Source organism: Meles meles, chromosome 6 (genome assembly GCF_922984935.1).
Source record: "Meles meles chromosome 6, mMelMel3.1 paternal haplotype, whole genome shotgun sequence".
NCBI lineage: Eukaryota > Metazoa > Chordata > Mammalia > Carnivora > Mustelidae > Meles > Meles meles.
This window is the reverse complement of record NC_060071.1, coordinates 121,123,238-121,143,032: the sequence shown is the minus strand read 5'-3', so window position 1 is coordinate 121,143,032 and position 19,795 is coordinate 121,123,238. Positions and strand designations below refer to the sequence as shown.

The 19,795-nt window shown below is 38.6% G+C and overlaps 1 protein-coding gene across 2 annotated transcripts in view; it reads right to left on the bottom strand.

Moving 5' to 3' along the window:
* Nucleotides 1-19,795, bottom strand: part of TRIP11 (thyroid hormone receptor interactor 11) — a 64,764-nt gene that overhangs the window by 24,020 nt on the left and 20,949 nt on the right. For both annotated transcript variants that reach the window (XM_046008416.1, XM_046008417.1), the window contains exons 7-15: nucleotides 17,886-18,251; nucleotides 15,626-15,666; nucleotides 14,978-15,064; nucleotides 11,332-11,544; nucleotides 7,498-10,518; nucleotides 6,447-6,587; nucleotides 5,013-5,206; nucleotides 1,435-1,598; nucleotides 228-331 (exon numbers count right to left, since the gene is read on the bottom strand). In XM_046008416.1, the coding sequence (XP_045864372.1) occupies nucleotides 228-331; nucleotides 1,435-1,598; nucleotides 5,013-5,206; nucleotides 6,447-6,587; nucleotides 7,498-10,518; nucleotides 11,332-11,544; nucleotides 14,978-15,064; nucleotides 15,626-15,666; nucleotides 17,886-18,251 (4,331 nt within the window). The remainder of the gene's footprint in view (nucleotides 1-227; nucleotides 332-1,434; nucleotides 1,599-5,012; nucleotides 5,207-6,446; nucleotides 6,588-7,497; nucleotides 10,519-11,331; nucleotides 11,545-14,977; nucleotides 15,065-15,625; nucleotides 15,667-17,885; nucleotides 18,252-19,795) is intronic.

Sequence of the window (19,795 nt, the reverse complement as noted above, 5' to 3'; positions counted from 1 at the left end):
TGTGCTAAAGAATTAAAATTTCCCATCATCTCATATTTGTTGTGTCTAAACTATAAGCTACATGGGGAAAGTCCTGAAATCTTGTTCACCACTGGATCCCAGCATAGGATAACAAGTAACCAAACAGTATTTACTAAAATTGTTTAGGAAATTATTTCAAGATACAGATTCAACAAGTAATTGTTCATGAATAATAATATTTACAAGAGAAAATTATTTTGACCAACCTGTAATGACATTAGTTTTCCTTCCAGATTTTCTGCCTTTTTCTTCCATTCAGCTACAAGCTGTTTGTGCTTTTCTAGTTCAGCAGAATACATAGCTTTTTCCTCTAATGAGAAAATAAAGTTACATTAGTATTCTGCAATTTTGTGATAAAATTAGAATTTTATACCTCTTGAAATTTTAATAATTCAAATCTCTCAGCAAGAAAATCATGGGATCATGTGAGCAGGAATTAAAGAGATTAGTTTCCTCTGCCTTAGATCATGTGAGCTGGAATTAAAGAGATTGGTTTCCTCTGCCTAAACCCTTCTCCACTTTGTTCATCATGCAAACTCTTCCCTCCCTTCAGAACTCCACTCAAGTATCTCCTCTTTGGTAAAGCCTTCCCTACTGCCATACTACTTTGTACACCTGTCCATTCTAGAAAGTATTAGGTACAATGGACCTTGAGAATTCTTATCTTAAAATTCAAGATTTCAACCATGAGTAAGCCTGAAGATCAACATACATACGAATTCAAAGTTTTGCTTCAGCACAAAACTGTAACCCCTGTTACTTCATGACCCTCATATCCCCATCACCTGCCCCGACCAGCAGTAAATTCACCGCCAATCATTATAAACAGATGGGTGAAATGAATGATCTAAAGGAGGTAAATGTGAGGGTGGGAGGTAGATGTGAAAAAGCATACTTGGTTTTCAGAGGAATACTGCTCTCTGGTCATTGCTACTACGTCTCCAGAGAAATATTTTCCACTGGGACTAGAAATGTAGTTACCTCAAGGTATATAAACAGCTAAGAACAAGTCAGTCAATATTTCAAAGGACAGTAATCACTGACGATTAACTCTCTGAAGTAGATTCAACCTTTGACCTATATCTCAAAACTTAAGTATTGCTTCTACATGGTCCCCTCTTTATCACGTGACCATTCTTCCTATGTTATCCTTATCCTTCCCCAATTCTCACCTTCATTGGTCATAATATGATACTAAAACATATCTTTAATAATTCCTATGTCACATTCTCTAGTCTTAACTGTAAAAGGAGTCTATGTTAACTTTTTGAGGGCAACTTATCTTTTCCTCCTACAAGTGGGGTAACCTTTCAAAGATTTCCCTGTGCCTATTTCAAAATAGCACTGAAACAAGCCAGAATTCCCAATAACACAACAATTTTTCTTCCCTGGAAGGCCGACTGCACAACTCACCCTGCTGGAAATGCTCCAGTACCATCTGGAGGTTGGAGAGTGACAGAGCGTACTGCTTTACTTGTTCCCGAGACACAGAAAGCTGCAGTGTGGTTTCGTCCCTTTGCTTGGAGACTACATTCAATTGCTCCTGCAGTGACTCCACCTGCAAACTGGCCTGATGGCTTCCAACAAAAAGAATAAAAGTCAGGGGTGCCTGGATTGCTCAGTCATTTAAGCTGTCCGACTTCTGCTTTTGACTCAGGTAATATCTCAGGGTTGTGAGATTGTGCCCCGCGTCATGGAGCCTGCTTAAGATTCTCTCTCTCTCTCTGCCCCCACCCACCAAAGAAAAAGAATAAAAGTCCAACTGTTTCTATTACTTTAACAAGATGAAATCTCCTCCCGACTTTTTAAAAATTGTGTAAATATATACCTAACATTCACAATGTTGTACAAGCATCACCATCATCCATCTCCAGAACTTCATCCTCCCAAAGGGAAGCTCCATATCCATTAAGCAGTACCCTTTCCCCCCCAGCAAGCACTGTTCTACCTTCTGACTCTATGAATTTGGCCTTCCTTACATTTCATTGCATTCACATTAGATTTCAAAGAAACTTGAAGAGTTCGATCTTCATTCTCCTTTTGTTAACTCATTCTTCCCATGAAAATGACTTTGAACAAATGGCAGTCATTTTATTATTTTTTTAAAAGATTTTATTTATTTGACAGACAGAGATCACAAGTAGGCCAAGAGGCAGGCAGAGAGAAAGGATGAAGCAGGCTCTGTGCTTAGCAAAGAGCCCGATGTGAGGCTGGATCCCAGGAACCCGGGATCATGACCTGAGCTGAAGGCAGAGGCTTTAACCCACTGAGCCACCCAGGCACCCCAAATGGCAGTCATTTTAAAGATTAAAAGCTGAACTAAACAAGAAACATCAGTATAATAAAAATTTACAAACAGCCTGCAACATTCATGTCTTCAGGGTAAAACTCTAAGATGTAATTTATCAAAAAACTGTAAGTTGCAAGGACCTTGGAAGTCATTTTGTCCAGCTTCCAACCCAATAAGCAATGGATTCTGAAACTTCCTTGACTTTTGACACTTTCAACTATGGTGAACTCCCAAGTTTCCAAAGGCTATCCATTGACAAAATGCTCTAACTACTAATTATCTTTCACTATCATCTTTCTTTCTCTTTATATTCAATATAATAACCCCTACACCCAAATAATAAATCAGAGATAGGTTAGAGATTTATTGACCCAGGATTATATCATTGATGTATCTCCTTAATGTATAATGATTACAAACAAAATATTGCAATAGTCTTTCCTGGGTTTTTAATATCCAGTTAATAAATTCTTATTCGGGAGCAGTCCATTAAAGCCCTTTAAGCATCATGCAACTCTGAGGAAACTTTACCCAACAGCACCCTCTTGTGGGAAAAGCAGTAAATTGATAATCAGGAAACAACTCTGCCCTCAAGTGTTCCTGGATTTTATACAACTTTGCTGGTTGGCATGCTATGGAACAGGTCATTGCAAGGATGAAATGAGCTATGATGTCACTCAAAAAGTTAATAAACACCAGGTATTACTACAGCTAATTAAGGGCTCAAAACACGATAATCTGACTTGTAAATCTGAGTCACTCCTTCAAAAATAGTACTGCACATCTATTAACTCTGTGTAAGAAGATATGCTGTGGGAAGGGTACAAAATAAATGGCATCAGAACACCTGGATGGCTCAGTCAGTTAAGTGTCTGCCTTTGGCTCAGGTCATGATCCCAGGGTCCTGGGATCAAGCCCTGTGTCAGGCTCCCTGATCCACAGGGAGTCTGCTTCTCTCTTTCCCTCTGCCCGTCATTTCCCTGCTTGTGCTCTCTGTCAAGTAAATGACTAAAATGTTAAATAAATAAATAAATAAATAAATGGCATCACGCCCACTCCCAGTGGCCTTATATTTCACTGGATGGGAGAAGGTGTATGATATAAGATGGGTCAACAATTACTTACGTACCCTAAAGTAAAATGTAAGTGCGCTACCAAAGACTCAAAGTATTAAGCAGGTTCAAAAGAAAAACATCACACCAGGGTTTGATTTTGAATCTGAGGAGCGGGATGTTAACTAAAGCATTCTTTACGAAGGAAATGCTATTCAAAGAAGGTGGGACTAACAGAGAAACTGTTGGAATCAGGCCCACTCAAGGTAAAAGAATATGAAATGAAAAGGCAGAAGATGGGGCGACTCAGTGGTTCAGTCAGTGGTTAAGCATCCACCTCTAGATTTTGGCTCAAGTCATGAACTCAGGGTCATGATATCAAGTCCCACATCAGGTTCCGTGGGGAGTCTCCTGTAGATTTTTCTCTCCCTCCCTCCTCCCTGCTCACGTGTGTGCCCCCACAGGCATTCACTCACTAATAAGTAAATCTTAAAGAAAAGCATAGAAAAAGGAGAAGAAATAGAAAAAGAGTAGCTCTGTGAAAGGAATGAATAAGACAGTTTGTCTGGTGTAGGTGATAGTGTGAAATAAGGCTAATGAGGGTGCAGAGAGCCCAGAAACTATTTTAATTAGAGAAAATAAGGACCCAAAAATTCGAAGAAATGATTCTTTTCCTGAAGTGCAAATAGGTTTTTATAATAAAAAGGGTATAAAGAGAAGAAAATACCTTATTTTTAAAAGATTTTATTTATGTGAGAGAAAGAGAGAGCGCACAAGCAGGGGGAGCAGCAGAGGGAGAAGGAGAAGCAGGTTCCCCGCTGAGCAGGAGCCTGATGTGGGGTTCAATTCCAGGACCCTGGCATCCCAAGAAAATACATTTTATTGAGATTAATAAAATTTTAAAGTATATAAGTAGGGAGTCAATCATGCCTCTATAATGAACTCTTCATAAAACCTCACAATGAGAGGGTCTGGAAAGCTTCTGGGCTCATGAGCACTGAGAGCTATGGGGACAGCAGCTTGCTGGGAGGGTGCACCCCTACCCCATGCCTTGCCCTACATATCTCCTCCATCTGCTGTTCCTGAGTTAAAGTCTTTTATAATAAACTACTGCCTTTACTCTCTCCCTTCTAATATCCAAACCTTCTTCAACCTTAGATCATTTAATCAAGAGTAAAATCACAAAGTCAAATTAGTTCTTTGGGAGTGTGACAAAGCTAATTAAAATCTGTCAGGAAAAAGAAATCAGTCAGAATTTAAGTCTAAACTCTTAAAACAATGAGAGGCAATTATCTAGGGTAGTAGTTAAGATTCAGAGAGAGCTAGTACACTTATGATAAAAAAAATAATAAATATGTAAATAAAATTATTAAAAAAAAAAGAAGAAAGAAAGAAAGATTCAGAGAGAGCTATTTGAATACCAGTTCTGGTGTCAAGAGTTACAGACCCAAACGTGAAACCCGCAAACATACTCTGGGTCTGACCTTGGGCAGCTTACTAACCCTCTCTATCTTCAGTATCTTCATCTATCATTTGGAGAGAATGAATTTCTTAAGAGTAAAACAAGGTAAGCCAGGAAAAACGCTTTCTGACTCTGACACTCAAGAAGGGTTCAACTAATGTGAGTGCTAAAAACAGGGAAAAGTTACCTTGCATTTTCCATTGCACTGGAAGATGAAACTAGCTTTTCCTCCAATACTGTAACTTTCTTTCTCAGTTTGGCCTCTCTATCTTCTGCAGCCAAAGCTTCTCGGGTGTAAGAATCCTCTGATTCTAAAAGATGGTTACGCAATCTCTCTAGCTCCTGGTTTAACCGTATTTCTTTGTCACGTAAATGTTGAACCTAGGCAGAGAACACCTCTTTATTTTTTTTCTATAAAATGTTCCCCTTTCCCCTCTAAAAGACACTCTGTTATCAAATCTTCTGCCCATTATTGAAGTACATTAATTACATACTAATTTCTCATATTGCAAGATGTATTTATATTAGAAAAAAAAGTCACCGAAAGTCAACTTGACGTTTCATCTGGAAGCTCATTCCCTGCGGCTTTTAATGAAAAATGGAATTGTAGCAAGTATATGCCTCTTTGTGATACGCCACTTTTTCAGTGAAAAATCTCATTTTTTCATATATCACAGGTGAGAAATTTTTTAATTTTAATTTTAATTTTCAATTAAAAAATTGAATTCGGTTCTTAACCGAAGACAAGGTTATACTAGTTTCAAGTATACAAAACAGTGATTCAACAACTCTACATGTCACACTCTGCTCCCCACAGTACATGCAGTTATCATCTGTCATCAGACATTATTATAATATTACTGACTCTATTACTTATGACCTATTTTTCAGCCCTGTGACTTAGTTTATAACTAGAAATTTTCACCTCTAAATCCCCTTGACCTATTTTGCCCATTCTCCCTAAACCCAACCCCTCCAGCAATAACCAGTTTGTTCCCCATGTTTATGATTCTGTCTCTGTTTCACTGGTTTTAGATTCCACATAAGTGAAATCATACAGTATTTTCCTTTCTCTGTCTGACTTACTTCACTTAGCATAATATACACTCCAGGTCAATCCATGTTGTTGCAAACAGCAAGCTCTCATTCCTTTTTATGGCTGAGTAATATTCCATTCGTACCCCCTCCTTTATCTGCTCATCTATCAATGGACAGTTGGGTTGCTTCCCTATCTTAGCTATTGTAAATAATGTGCAGTCAGCGTAGGGATGCAGGTATCTTTCTGATGTAGTGTTTTCATTTTGGGTGAATAAATACTCAGTAATGGACTACTGGAGTATATGGTATTTCCATTGTTAATTTTTGGGGGGAATCTGCATACCTGTTTCTACAGTGATTGCATCAGTGGGAAATTTTTTTAATACCCAAGATATGCTATAGTTTTCACCTCTGAAAACAAATAATATATATTCTAGGAGATCAAAATCCTACAATAACACATCAGAGGAAGACAGAAAAAAAAATCACCTAAGAGAGAAATTAATTTTGATAAATCGTTCTAGTTTTCTTAATGATTACTAAGCTTATTGCTTCAATCAATTTCTTTAAAGTAAAAGCATACCTCATTCTGTAAAGTACTGTTTTCCATTTGTTTCTGTTTCAGGGCCAACATGACCTGGTCTCTCTCTTGTTGAAACTTAACTGTCTTCTCCTGCATTGACTTAACCGCATTTAAAAGCTGATTTAACTCCCCAGTCTTGCCCTTTTGGAAAGAAACAAGTTTACCTTTAAGAAAAATACATTTAAAAAAGACACATTTTCTTCATTACATAATTAATTTTGAGATATAGTTAACCATATCAAGGTCATCAAAAACAGAGTCTAAGAAACTGTCCGTCTAGGGAAGCCTCAGGAGACATGACAACTAAATACAATGTGTTATCCTGAATGGCACCCTGAACAGAAAGAAGACATGTGCTCATTTTTTTAGTAAAAAAAAAATCAAATAAAGTAGGAACTTTAGTTAATACATCAATATTGGTGAATGAGTTGTTACAAATGCATCATAGTAATCTGAGATGTTAACAAACAAGGGAAACTGGGTGTGAGGCATATGGGAACTCTATAATCTTTGCAACTTTTTCAAAACAATTAAACTATTTTGGAAGAAAAAGTTATCAGAAAAGTTTTCAAAAGAATTCAAAAGACACAATCTCTTCAAATTTACTCAATACAACAAAATGTTCACAGATCCCAAAATCAATCAAAAGAGTATGCGAGAGAGCTATGTGTGTGTGCGTTCCTTCATCAGGCATGCACAACTGTTCCTCAGAAAGTGCAAGTCTCTGGCAAAGAAAAGACAGGGAAGTCATTTCAACACTTCTGTTTTCTAAAGAAAAATATTAATTGCTACTGAAGTCTTTTTTTTTTTTTCTATTTAAATTAACCTGCTGCTAAACATGTTTAGAAAGATCTAGTAATTTAGGGGAGAAACCTCCAGGTACCTCTAAGGAAAATTTACTCAGAATGAAGTCACAAAAGCCTGAAAGAAGTATTTCTGAATGAACAACTTCACATTCCCCTTCAAACACAATTACCTATAAAGTAACCAACCCATTGGAAAATCTTCCCCACCCCAACTTTCCTGTATAAAAATTCCATCCCCAACATACCTGCTCCTTTTCTTTTAGCAGCTGCTCAAACGCAAGAGCCTTTTCCTTCATTGAATGGCACTCAAACTCTTTTTCTCGAAGCATCATGGAAAACTTCGTATTAGTCTCCTGTAACGCTTGATACTCCGTTTCCTTTTCCCTGGTTGTTTCTACTATTCTTTCATTTTCTTCTTTTAGTTTACAGATGTCCATTTCTAAAATTAATATCCGCTCCTTCAGGTTGGTTACTGCCTGCCTCAAAAGTTCGTTTTCATTCACTTTGTTGGTGAAATTTTCATTTAAAGAAAGCAACTGATCACTTTTGGCTTTGATTAAGAGATCTTTCTCCTTCAGTGACTTCTGTAAGACCTCTTGTTTCTCCTTGAGCTGCTTCATTTCTGCGTCTGTCTGTTCGTGCTCTTTTCTTTCCAGCTCTGAGGTGGCAGCAATGGAATCAGACAATCTGTGATTGTTTTCCTGGAGCGTTTTAATTGTTGCATCTTTCTCCTGCAGTGACTTTCTTAGCTCTTCTAGCTCCTGTTTCGAAGACTCCCTCCATCTATCGGGCTTCACCATGCCAAGAGACTCTGCTGGCTGGGAAGGCGGCAAAGATCCGGAGGAGAGTTGGGGCGAAATACTATCAAGTTTTCCTAGAAGCAGTTCCTTGGTGCTGCACAGCTGCCCGATGCTGTGCTGAACTTGTGCTAGCTCCTGCCCAAAATTTTTGAGTTTGGTTTCATTCTGCTCATAACTTTGGATCAGGCCAGTATAGTCCACTTGTAATTTAGAATTGTTATCGCTGTCAACCAGAACTTGTGCCTGAAGCTGATGGAGCTCCTCCTGAAGCTGGGCGGACTCGTGCTGCATATTCTGGACCGTGGTCATCACCTGCTGCTTCCACTCTTCCATCTTCTTCACTTGCTGCTTGAGCTTGTCGCGTTCCTGGAGAAGCTCCTCAAACTGATTGCTGTTAACACCTCCGACCTCACTCCCAGTGCTGGATGTCTGTAAAACCGTCAGTAAAGTCTGGCATTTCTGACTTAATGCATCTATCTCAATGTCTTTTTCTCGAATGATACGTGACAAATTCTGTACAGTTTCTCTAAACATATCTTGGCCACCACCCTCGGATCTAGTGGACAATTTTTGATTGTCCTCCTGCAGCTTCACGAGAGCTGCCTCTTTGGCGGCAACGATATCCATCATTTTGTGGTACTCCGTTTTCAGGTGGCTATTTTCCCTAGTCTTCTCACTCAAAACAGCTAATACCTGTTCCCTCTCCTTAGCGTAGGCCTGCAGCTGCTGCTGAAGGTAGACAACATCCTGGGTGTAGGAAGCGGAAGAAATTCTAGCGTGAAGAGCTTGTATCTCCAAGTCTTTCTGCTGGATGATCTGAGTGAGTTTACCAACCTCATCTTTGGACAACTGATCAATCTGTTTCGTTAAAGATATATTCTTTTCGTTTAGGAGCTTAATCTCCAATTCTCGTTCTTTTATTCCTTTTACTAATCTCTCAGTTTCGGCTTTAGATAAATCATGTTTTTCACTGCCGTTTTCTATATTAAGGCTCTGTACTTTCGTTTCTTGAAAGATCTCAGAATTCTCCGTTGGAACGCCCTGTCTTTCTTCATGCAACTGGGTTTTGATTTGTTCAACTGTTCTTTGCAAATTCTTAATTTCTTCATCCTTCTCTAAGAAGAGTTGGGTGTGTGTGACATTCATTTGCTCATGCTGGCTCTTAAACTCAGCCATTTCCTTCTTCTGCTCCTCCAAAGACTGAAGCAGCTGCATTTTACTCTGGTTTTGATCTTCAATAATCTTTTGATGACGTTTTATTTCCTCCTCAAGATTCCCCTTTATAATATTCAGCTGCAACACCTCAGACTCTAGTTCTGTAACGCTATCCAGGGGCTTAGGCTCCACCACAGGCGCAGCCCGACTGTGCTGTTCACGGAGCCGTTCTAGTTCTTCTTTGAGATGATTGTTTTCTTCTTTCATGGACCCAAGACTTCGGTCTTTTTCCTCCATGGTTTGCTTTAAAATTTCATTTTTTCTTAAGGCCTCTGTACATTTATCTAATTCCTCCTGAAGCACTGAACTTCTTTCTTTAAGTTTTTCAATAAAAACGTCCTTCTCACTTATAAGTCGGGACAAGTGCTTCTGCTCTTCTAAACTACAGGACAAAATTTCCTTGGTTTCTTTATTGTGCGTATCCATTTGTTCAAGGTTCTTTTTGAGTTCCGCTATTTCAAAGTCTTTTTCTTGACTAAGTTTCATTGAACACTGCTGTTCCAGCTGTAAAGCAGAAGTACTCAAATCACGTGCCTTAGATAGTTCTTCGATCATCTGCTCATACTTACTTGATTCTTCTACCAGCCTCTGTTTGGCCTGACTCAATTCTGCTTCTAACTGTCCTTTCTCCATTTTTAGAACCTCCGCAAAAGTGTTTCTTCCCAGAGAAATCTGATTGCTACCAGCAGTGGATTCTTCTAACTCATGTCTTACATCCTCACATGCTAAAACCAACTTTTCATTTTCCATTTTCAGATCAAAGGCAACTTTGTTTAAATGGCCATTGAGCTGTTCTATTTCTGAAAGTTTCTGTTCTAAGTTTCTGACTTCGGCCTCCTTTTCTTTAAGTAAGTCATCCTTAAAATCACAGCCGGAGTCTCGATTCAGAGACCGAGTTAACTCATCCCTGACTCTAGAAAGCTCTTCCTCATTTTGTTTAATGTGTTCCTTAAGTCCAAAGTTCTCCTTCTGCATGTTTAAATTACTGTTCTGTGATTTATTTAGTTGATCTACTAAATCTTCCACTTTCTCCTCAAGCTTCTGCTTGGCTAAATGCAAATCATTTAGGACAAGTTCACTTTGAACTAACTTTTCTTTCTGCATATCCAGCTCTTTAGTCATGTTCATATTATCATCTTCAAGTTGATGGACTCTCCTGTTTTCATCAGTTAGATCTTGTCTCAGTTTACTAATGATGCTGTCTCCCTCACTTTGTTGTTTTGATAGCTGATCTTTTATCAGAATCATATGCTGAAAGAAAAATAATTTGAATGGTAACTTTAAGACAATCTCTCATTTTAGTACCTAATGAAAATTTGGTAAAATGTCATAAATAATAAAGAATACTCCTCAGATACTTCTAATCCTTCTTAAACTTTTTTAATAATCCCAACATTTAGGAGCGCCTGGGTGGTGCAGTTGGTTAAGTGTCCGACTCTTGGTTTTAGCTCAGGTCATGATCTCAGGGAAGTGGGATTGAGCCCTACGTCAGGCTCCATGCTTAGCGTGGAGCCGGCTTAAGACTCTCCCTCCCCCTGCCCCTTGCCTTGTTTACATGCATGCACATTCTCTCTCTCTCTCTCTAAAATAAATCTTTTTTTTAAAAAATCTTAACAAAATTACTAACATCTTCCAGCAAATCTATTTCATTATCCTAGAGACTACAATTTAAAACCAGAGAAGGTAAATGATATATATTGTTTCAATTTCAACTCTTCATCACTGAAGCAGGAGTCATACAGACAATGAACCAAATCAGGCCAGATTTGTAGATCTGATTTTGTAGATCAAGTCTTACTGGAATATAGCCACCGTTCATTGTTTACGTATCACAAGAGCAGAGTTGAGTACAACTGAGACCACTATACAGCCTGCAGGGCCAAAAAATATCTACTATCTAACCCTTTACAGAAGAAGTTTGCCAGCCTCTGTGATTAGATTATCAATGAAGCAAAATATTGATGAGATCACAGGTTTAAATCACACCCATCATTTTCACTTGTTATTCCAATCTTCAGTGTACTGAAAAGAATGTGTGCCACTCTGGTTTTCACATTGTGTTACCTTTGTAGCTTCCTGGTTCTGTCTGTCCAATTCCTCTAACTCAGCTACAAGTATTTCCTTCTCAGTAAGACTCTGATTGAGCTCCTGCTCCTTTGCTTCCAAAGTCAGTCTTAAGTCATGTAGTGTTGAATTCAAATCCGTGTCTCTCACAACTGTACTTTTAATTACTTCATATTCATTGTTCAATTTTAAAAGTGATACCTGAAGCTCTTCCTTAAATAATAAAAACGGGGAAAAACAACATATTGTCAATTGGAAGAAGACACCAAAAAGTTTTATACATATACAGACACACACACAGACATACACATACACACACACACACACACACACACACACACGGGAATCTATTCTCAGATGCCTGTGTCAGAAACAAAACTGAGTAAGACTTCAGCAACGATACATAAAATTCAACAAATTGCAGCCTTCACTCATGTGTGATTTGATGGGTAGCTTCAAGAAAAACATTTCTGGGGGCGCCTGGGTGGCTCAGTGGGTTAAAGCCTCTGCTTTCAGCCCAGGTCATGATCCCAGTGTCCCTGGATGGAGCCCCACATTGGGTTCTCTGCTCAGCGGGGAGCCTGCCTCCCCCTGTCTCTCTCTGCCTGCCTCTCTGCCTACTTGTAATCTCTGTCAAATAAATAAATAAAATCTTTAAAAAAAAAAAAAGAAAAGAAAAGAAAAACATTTCCGTAACACCAGACAAGATGGAATGACTGTTAAAGTTCATCCAGCTCCAGCTTCTTTATACAAAATCTTTCCCATTTGGGAGCCTTCCTAATCCCACTCCCACTCAGCTTCCCTTCTGTCTGCTGCTTCTCTCACCCCACACAGTCTCTTCAAAATGTCCCAAGTGTCCTGGTTCTCTGCACTTCCATTCCCCTAATGTCCAGTCACCAACAACCATAAACTAAATAAACATCTATAAAAATCAACATTCATTCATTCTCTAGTTAGAAAATAAAATGCTTCTTTTCTCTCATTAAAGGAATTTCCCTTATTACTGGCTCCTGTCAGCACATGAAACTTTCCTTTGACCCAAGAAAGTAGACCCCTTCCTTCCTTTGCCATCCAACCTGAGACTAGGTTCCCCTCTCTCAACTCTCTCAACTCTTAACAGTCCTAAAGATTTATCTATCTATATATGTATGATTTTTAAACTATACTTTATATTCTATTCTAGAGGTATTTAATGTTTTTCCTCTAAACTCCAGAAGTGGGACAGTTCTCTATGCTCCAACACCGTTTCAACCTCTCATTGTGATGCTTGTGGTACAACGAAAGTTTAAAGCCTTCTTTCACCAACAGAAAATATCAAAATTTCTATGAACTCTACTTTAAAGCAAGTAAGAATCCTAAACATCTACAAATAAAGCAACTATACATACCTTACAAAGAGACCAGGGAAAACTAGAACATCTCCCTCAAAATTCCCATTTTAGTTCCGATTCAAAAGTTTATTCTGAACTACGGTTAATGAAAACAGCATTTTCTAATGCCTTTCTAAAATTACATGTGCAACAGGTGGGGGGATGGGGTAACTGGGTGATAGGCACTGATGAATTATTGAACTCTACATCTGAAACTAATGGCATACTATATACTATACTATATGTTGGCTAATTGAGTTTAAATTTTAAAAAAATAATAAAGTTATATGTTCAATCAGGGGAACCGCAAGCTTTTCTCAGGTAGATGTTAAGAACATGCATGGCCTTGAGGTGCCTGGATGGCTCAGTGGGTTAAGCCTCTACCTTTGGCTCAGGTCATGATCTCAGGATCCTGGGATCGAACCCCGAATCAGGCTCTCTGCTCAGCAGGGAGTCTGCTTCCCTCCTCTCTGCCTACTTGTGATCTCTCTCTGTCAAATAAATAAATAAAATCTTTAAAAAACAAACAAATAAAAACATGCACGGCCCTGCATGTAGGTTTTTTGTTTTTTTAAGATTTTATTTATTTATTTGACAGACAAAGATCACAAGTAGGCAGAGAAGCAGGCAGAGAGAGAGGGGGGAAGCAGGCTCCCTGCCAAGCAGAGAGCCCAACGCGGGGCTCGATCTCAGGACCCTGAGATCATGACCTGAGCTGAAGGCAGAGGCTTTAACCACTGAGCCACGCAGGCGCCCCTGCAGGTAGGTTCTTAAGCAGTGAGTAGACCCATATCAGAGAAACTTATAGGAAAAGTTAAGAAGGCTTACATAACATTGAAAGAAAGGACCAAGAGCTATCAGGAATGGCTATAGAATCCAAAAATATCATGGCAAGGTTACAGATACTATCAGATATGTGCACAGATCTGCAAACTATGAAGTATACCTAAGCCAGTTAGAGAAAGGAGGAACTAAAGAAGCAGAATGCAAAGTGAACAGAAAACAGCAGAGAAAATAGAGATAATATAGGAATTAAGAAAGAGGAGGAGACACTGGTTTTTAGTAAACAGAAAAGGGTGGAGGCAAGGATCCTACCATGCATACGACAGTGCACAAAACTAAGAATTTTCCAAGCTGACGGCATCCCTCTGAGAAACACTGTGTATACGCTAATGTGGAAGGATGCTGAAAATATGTTAAGGTATATATGAATAGTATGTAAAGGAGGCTAAAAGTTCTATTTTTTTAAAGCTATTTATATAATCGTACATCATAAGTGTAGTCTAGGAGGATGGACATACAAAAAACTGGTAAGAAAGACTGCCTGCAGGGGCAGCTGAGTGACTCAGTCAGTTAAGCATCTGCCTTCAGCACAGGTCATGATCTCAGGGTCTTGGGATCGAGCCCCGTGTCAGGGCTCAGCAGGGAGTCTGCTTCTTCCTCTCCCTCCACCCCTACCCTGCATGTGTTCTCTCTCTCTCTCTCCCTCTTTCTCTCCTTCTCTCTCTCTCCTCTTTCAAATAAGTAAATAAAATCTTTAAAAAAAGAGGCCAACCAAAAGAGGTGAAAAGGATACTCCATTTGCACCATCTAAAGGTTTTCCATATGAATTACTGAATTTGTACATCAGTGAATATATGTATTATTTTTTTAAAATCAATTTTTTCAACTGAGTTAAGACACTGGCCTATAACTTAGTAATATCAGCTCACAGCCATCCTGTATTTAAGCACCTGTCTTAGCCAAGGAATTATTGCCGAGTACATGATAAAAATACCTCTCCTCATTCCCAAAACTGCATTATAGAACCTTATTCCAAACCTGCTACCAACATACACAAAGACTCTCTCTCTGACACTGAGAATGTATCCTTCTTCATCCCTCACCATTAAGAAATTCCACCACACTAGATAGTTACACAGAAGCAGTTAACAGATTCTGTAGGATGCCACTAGCACCACTCCAGACTCTAGAACCACCTGTGTGTGTTGCTGCTGTCAGGACTTCATCGGAAACCAAAGCAGAGTCTTTACCTATCTTTTCTGCTCATATATGTATGCCTACCAGCTCCCTTATCTGTAAATGTGAACTCTGGCCAGCCTCTCATTCTCGAACTTTGCCCTAAATACTTCATCCTGGTCTGACAAGCATCAGTGACATCAGTTTTACCCTCAGGACTCTCAAGACCTAAACGTTCCATTTTGATACAAAGTGGCCCTTGGCTATGACCTGTAGTCACACATTTTAATTCTGCCCCCCACTTTTACTGTACCCACCTTTTCTTGACTCAGTAAGGACTTCTGTTTTTCTAAAGTTTCAACATGCATTTTAAGTTTCAGATTGTCTTCAGTGAGACTGTTATCCTACAAAATGTTAAAAGTGTGTTTTCAGATAAATTTCAAGTTTACAAAAAAGTACACAAGCTGTACTACTGCACATTTGTACTCAGCATTTCTCCAATGATATATAAAAATTATAGGCAAGCAACACTGGACTGCCCAAAGCCAGTCACTCATTTTATAAATATTCTTAGAATTTTATTACATTTCAAAAAATAAACACATTTACAAAGTAGCCTATAATCATTAGCAATAGAAGCAACTCTCTGAATTCCTTAAGGGAAATCAAAACGCATTCCTCACTGTGGTGGAAAATCTGCTTCCACTATCTATAAACATAATGTCTGTCAAATTAATCCTGAAAATGACATACTTGCATTTTTTAAATTATGTAACTTTTAAAATATGTCAATTTATGATTCAAGAAATTTGTTATTAATCAGCAAACATAAAATTACTAAGATGCAAGTTCCCAGGATAAGTTCAAGTGAATTTGTAAAAAACACAAAATAAGCAACTACAATAATCAAAATACTTTTTCTTAATAAATCAAAGCCAAAAGCTTTTCTCTTAAAATTAGTTTACCTGGTTTAAATTACTCAATCTCATAATTTCGTGTTCAGCATCTGTAAAAACAATAATGAATGACATTAAAACTCTTCAACTTAATAATTACCTCCTATATTAAACTCAGGAATAAAACTCAATTAAAATAAAGTATATTTATAAGCACAATCGGCAAGCTCAAACGGTTTGTTGTTTTATACTTCTATTTTGACATATCAAAGAAATCATAACATAAATGCCAGTTAGATGCTCCATTAAAATGCAGTCCTATGGAACAGAAGAAATAATTATAATCATATTCTGGATGAATCGGAAGTTACTGCTTTGATAAAAACATTAATAACAATGTTTCAAAATGAGCTGATTAGCTTGCCTAGCAAGAAATAGTAAAAGGACTGAGAGTGGGGGAAATGGAACAAAAATTTATATTTTTTATTCTTGTAATGATATAATAATCTCTCAATTCTCTAAAGTGACTTAGATATAACAAGAGAAAAAAAAGACCATTCAAGCTGGTATTACAGATAGATCCATATATAGAAGTGGTTCTAGAAGAACACAAAGATGGAATACCATTAGTTCAGCTGAAGTAATTCATTCAACTTTCATTCAGATAACACTAAGCATTTTCTATGAAATCAGTTAGTTGCTAGACAACAAGATGAAAACATTTAGTCCCTGCTTGCTCTCAAGCAGCTTTCAATTCAGAAAGAAAGGAAACCCATGACTCCTGGACAGTATGATACAGGGAGCACAAGGTGCTACTACAGCAGAAAGGGCCAACACCTACTCCAGACTGGGGGTTTGGGGGCTAAGCAGGCCAGAAAAGCAGTAGCACAGGTACCTCCCCGCAGACACAATACCCACAATGAATCATAATATACTTAAGACTCAGCAGAGAGAAACAGACACCCTTCACACAAACAGAGCAGCAAGTGCAAAGACAACAGAGCTAATAGACAAAGTCACTGACTCCAGGAGCTATGTACAAAGTTCAGTATGGCTAATGCTTAGCATGTTAGGTGAATGGGAAGAGGTGAAACTAAAGAGGGAAACAGACCGGATCGTGAAAGACTTTATCCTGAAGTTCACAGGGAGCCACAAAGTACTATGATCAGGGGAGTTAAACCTGTTGCGTGTTTCTGAAAAACCCTTCTGGATATAGATAGAAAAACAAACCTTTCTGGATACAAATAGAAAAAAAAAAAAAAATTGAAGGAATCATAGAAACCAGAGAATAATAAGAGCTAATACTTTTGTAATACTTAAAATGGGATAGCCCCTATTCTAAAGAGAACTCTGCATCTAGTAACTCATAGACTCCCCATGACTACTACTACAACTATGAAGAAGATAGAGGAGTATTATCCTAACCATAGGGATGGAAAAAACATCCTCCAGAGGAGCAATGAACCAGTTCATAAAGTGAGAGTTTGTATTGTGAGAAGACAAAAGTGCAAAATAAAATACATCTTCACAGTTAAGAGCTCCCATTATGTTCTCCTGGCATGCACGAACACCAGTATTTGGCATATTTCGTTTACTAACTTACTTTTTCTTACACAGAACACAGGTAACTAAATATCATCTTGAGCATAGAAAATGGTGAAGGACTGATGGCTCTTATCATTCTCATGTCTGCTTAGATAGAGGACATCATTTCAAAAAGTAATAAAGAATGCTGAACAAGGAAGATTGCATTCCCTAATTGGAGGGCCTGGAACTTTAGAGTTCCACAAACTATCTGGTTCTATGCAGACTAACAGAAATAGGCCCATACCGCCTCCCAGTAAATAGCTACATATATATTTCTCAGAAATCTACATGGCTTCCGACATCAATGAGTTCCATGTAACTATTTAAAGGATGAGAAAGGGAGGTTGAGAGCCAGACAACAACCAAGTCTTTTTAGTAGAAAATTCCTATTTGTGATCCATTAATTATGGCACTGAATCCAAAACCAAACAATTCTACTCAACTTCTACAGCCAGTTTGCATGAATATTCCATTTCCATAAAGCACTCCATTTGTCTTTAAAAACTAGGATGCAGGGGCACCTGGGTGGCTCAGTGGGTTGAACCTCTGCCTTTGGCTCAGGTCATGGTCTCAGGGTCCCTTATCGGACTCTCTGCTCAGAAGGGAGCCTGCTTTCCCTTCTCTCTCTGCCTGCCTCTCTGCTTACTTATAATTTCTCTCTGTCAAACAAACAAAATCTTAAAAAAATAAAAACTAGTATGCAATAAACACCAATCATAGATAAGTTCCAAACGTTTTATACCAGACAGTGCTTGCTGCAGTTTGAGCACTTCCTCTTCCACCGATGGACTCTGTGGAAGGATTTTTTCTTTTTCTGTCACAGCATCACTTTGCTTCACAGCATCAGGCTGCAATTTACTACATTTCAGTTTTAAGCTTTCACATTCTTCTGTTATTTGTCTGTTTTCAACATTTAGGCGTTCTTGTTCCTTCCTCAAAATATCTCTGTCATTTTCTGCACAAGATAATTTTTCATTTATGTCTTTAATTTTATCCTCAAGCTCTTCAATTTTTTTAATAGATGCTATTTTTTCATTTTGTAGATCCTGTATAGTTTTTTGCATTTCATGGATTTTTGAGTGATCAGTTATTACAATTCCTGAGCCACCTAGAACACAAACAGAAAATCAAGCACAGCCAGTGTCAATTACTGAGAGGTAAGTAGCTTTCTATATACAACTAGGAGATTTAACAGACTTGGGAACTTGAAAAAACTTAAAAAGTTAAGACAACAATGAGATATTATTACACTCCTATTAAAAGGGCCAAGATTCAGAACACTCACAACACCAAATGCTGGTGAGCATGTGAAGCAGTACAAATTCTCATTCATTCCTGGCAAAATGCAAATCTTTTGGAAGACAGTTCAGCAGTCTCTAACAAAACACACCCTTACAATATGATCAGCAATTGCACTCACTGGTATTTATTCGAAGGAACTAAAAACTCTAATCCACATAAAAACCTAAACAATGAGATTTATAGCAGCTTTATTCATAACTGCCAAAACTTGGAAGAGATGTCCTTCAGTGGGTGAATGGATAAACTCCGGTACATCCAGGCAATGGAATACTATTCAGCATTAAAAAGTATTGAGGTATGAGGCACCTGGGTGACTCAGTGGGTTAAAGCCTCTGCCTTCGGCTCAGGTCATGATCCCAGGGTGCTGGGATTGAGCCCTGCATCAGGCTCTCTGATCAGTGGGGAGCCTGCTTCCCCCCCACCACCCCCCACCTGCCTCTCTGCCTGCTTGTGATCTCTGTCAAATAAATAAATAAAATCTTTAAAAAAAAAAAAACTAAAAAAAAAAAAAAGAATTGAGGTGTCAAGCAATGAAAAAAAGTCGAGAAAACTCAAAAGCAAATTACTAAATTAAAGAAATAAATCTGAAAAGGCTACATACTGTGTGATTCCAACTATGTAACATTCTGGAAAAGGCAAAACAATAGACACAATATAAAGACTGTGGGGGAGGGTGGGTGGGAAGTGAGTAGGCAGAGCACAGAGGATTTTAAGAGCACTGAAACAACTCTGTATACTATAATGATGAATATGTGTCATATATCCGTCCAACCTAGAGAATGTACACACCAAGAGTGAACCCTAAGGTAAAACACACATGCTGAGGGATCATGATCTGTCAATGCAGGTTCATCTTGGTAAAAAATGGGCCATTCTGATGAGTAATGGTGATAGTGGGGCGGCTGTGCATGTGTCAGGGCATGGGTATATGGAAAATCTCTGTACTTCCTTCTCAATTTTGTTATAAAAAGAAAGTCTTTTAAGAAGTTAAATTATGGGGGCACCTGGGTGGCTCAGTGGGTTAAAGCCTCTGCCTTCAGCTCAGGTCATGATCCCAGGGTCCTGGGATTGAGCCCCACATCAGGCTCTCTGCTCCGCAGGGAGCCTGCTTCCTTCTCTCTCTCTGCCTGCCTCTCTGCCTAGTTGTGATTTCTGTCAAATAAATAAAATATTTAAAAAAAAAAAAAAAGGGAAGTTAAATTATGGGTGGCTCAGTGGGTTAAGCCTCTGCCTTTGGTTCAGGTCATGGTCTCAGGGTCCTGGGATCGAGCCCTGCATGGAGCTCTCTGCTCAGTGGGGAGCCTGCTTCCCCCCCTCTCTCTGCCTGGTTCTCTGCCTACTTGTGATCTC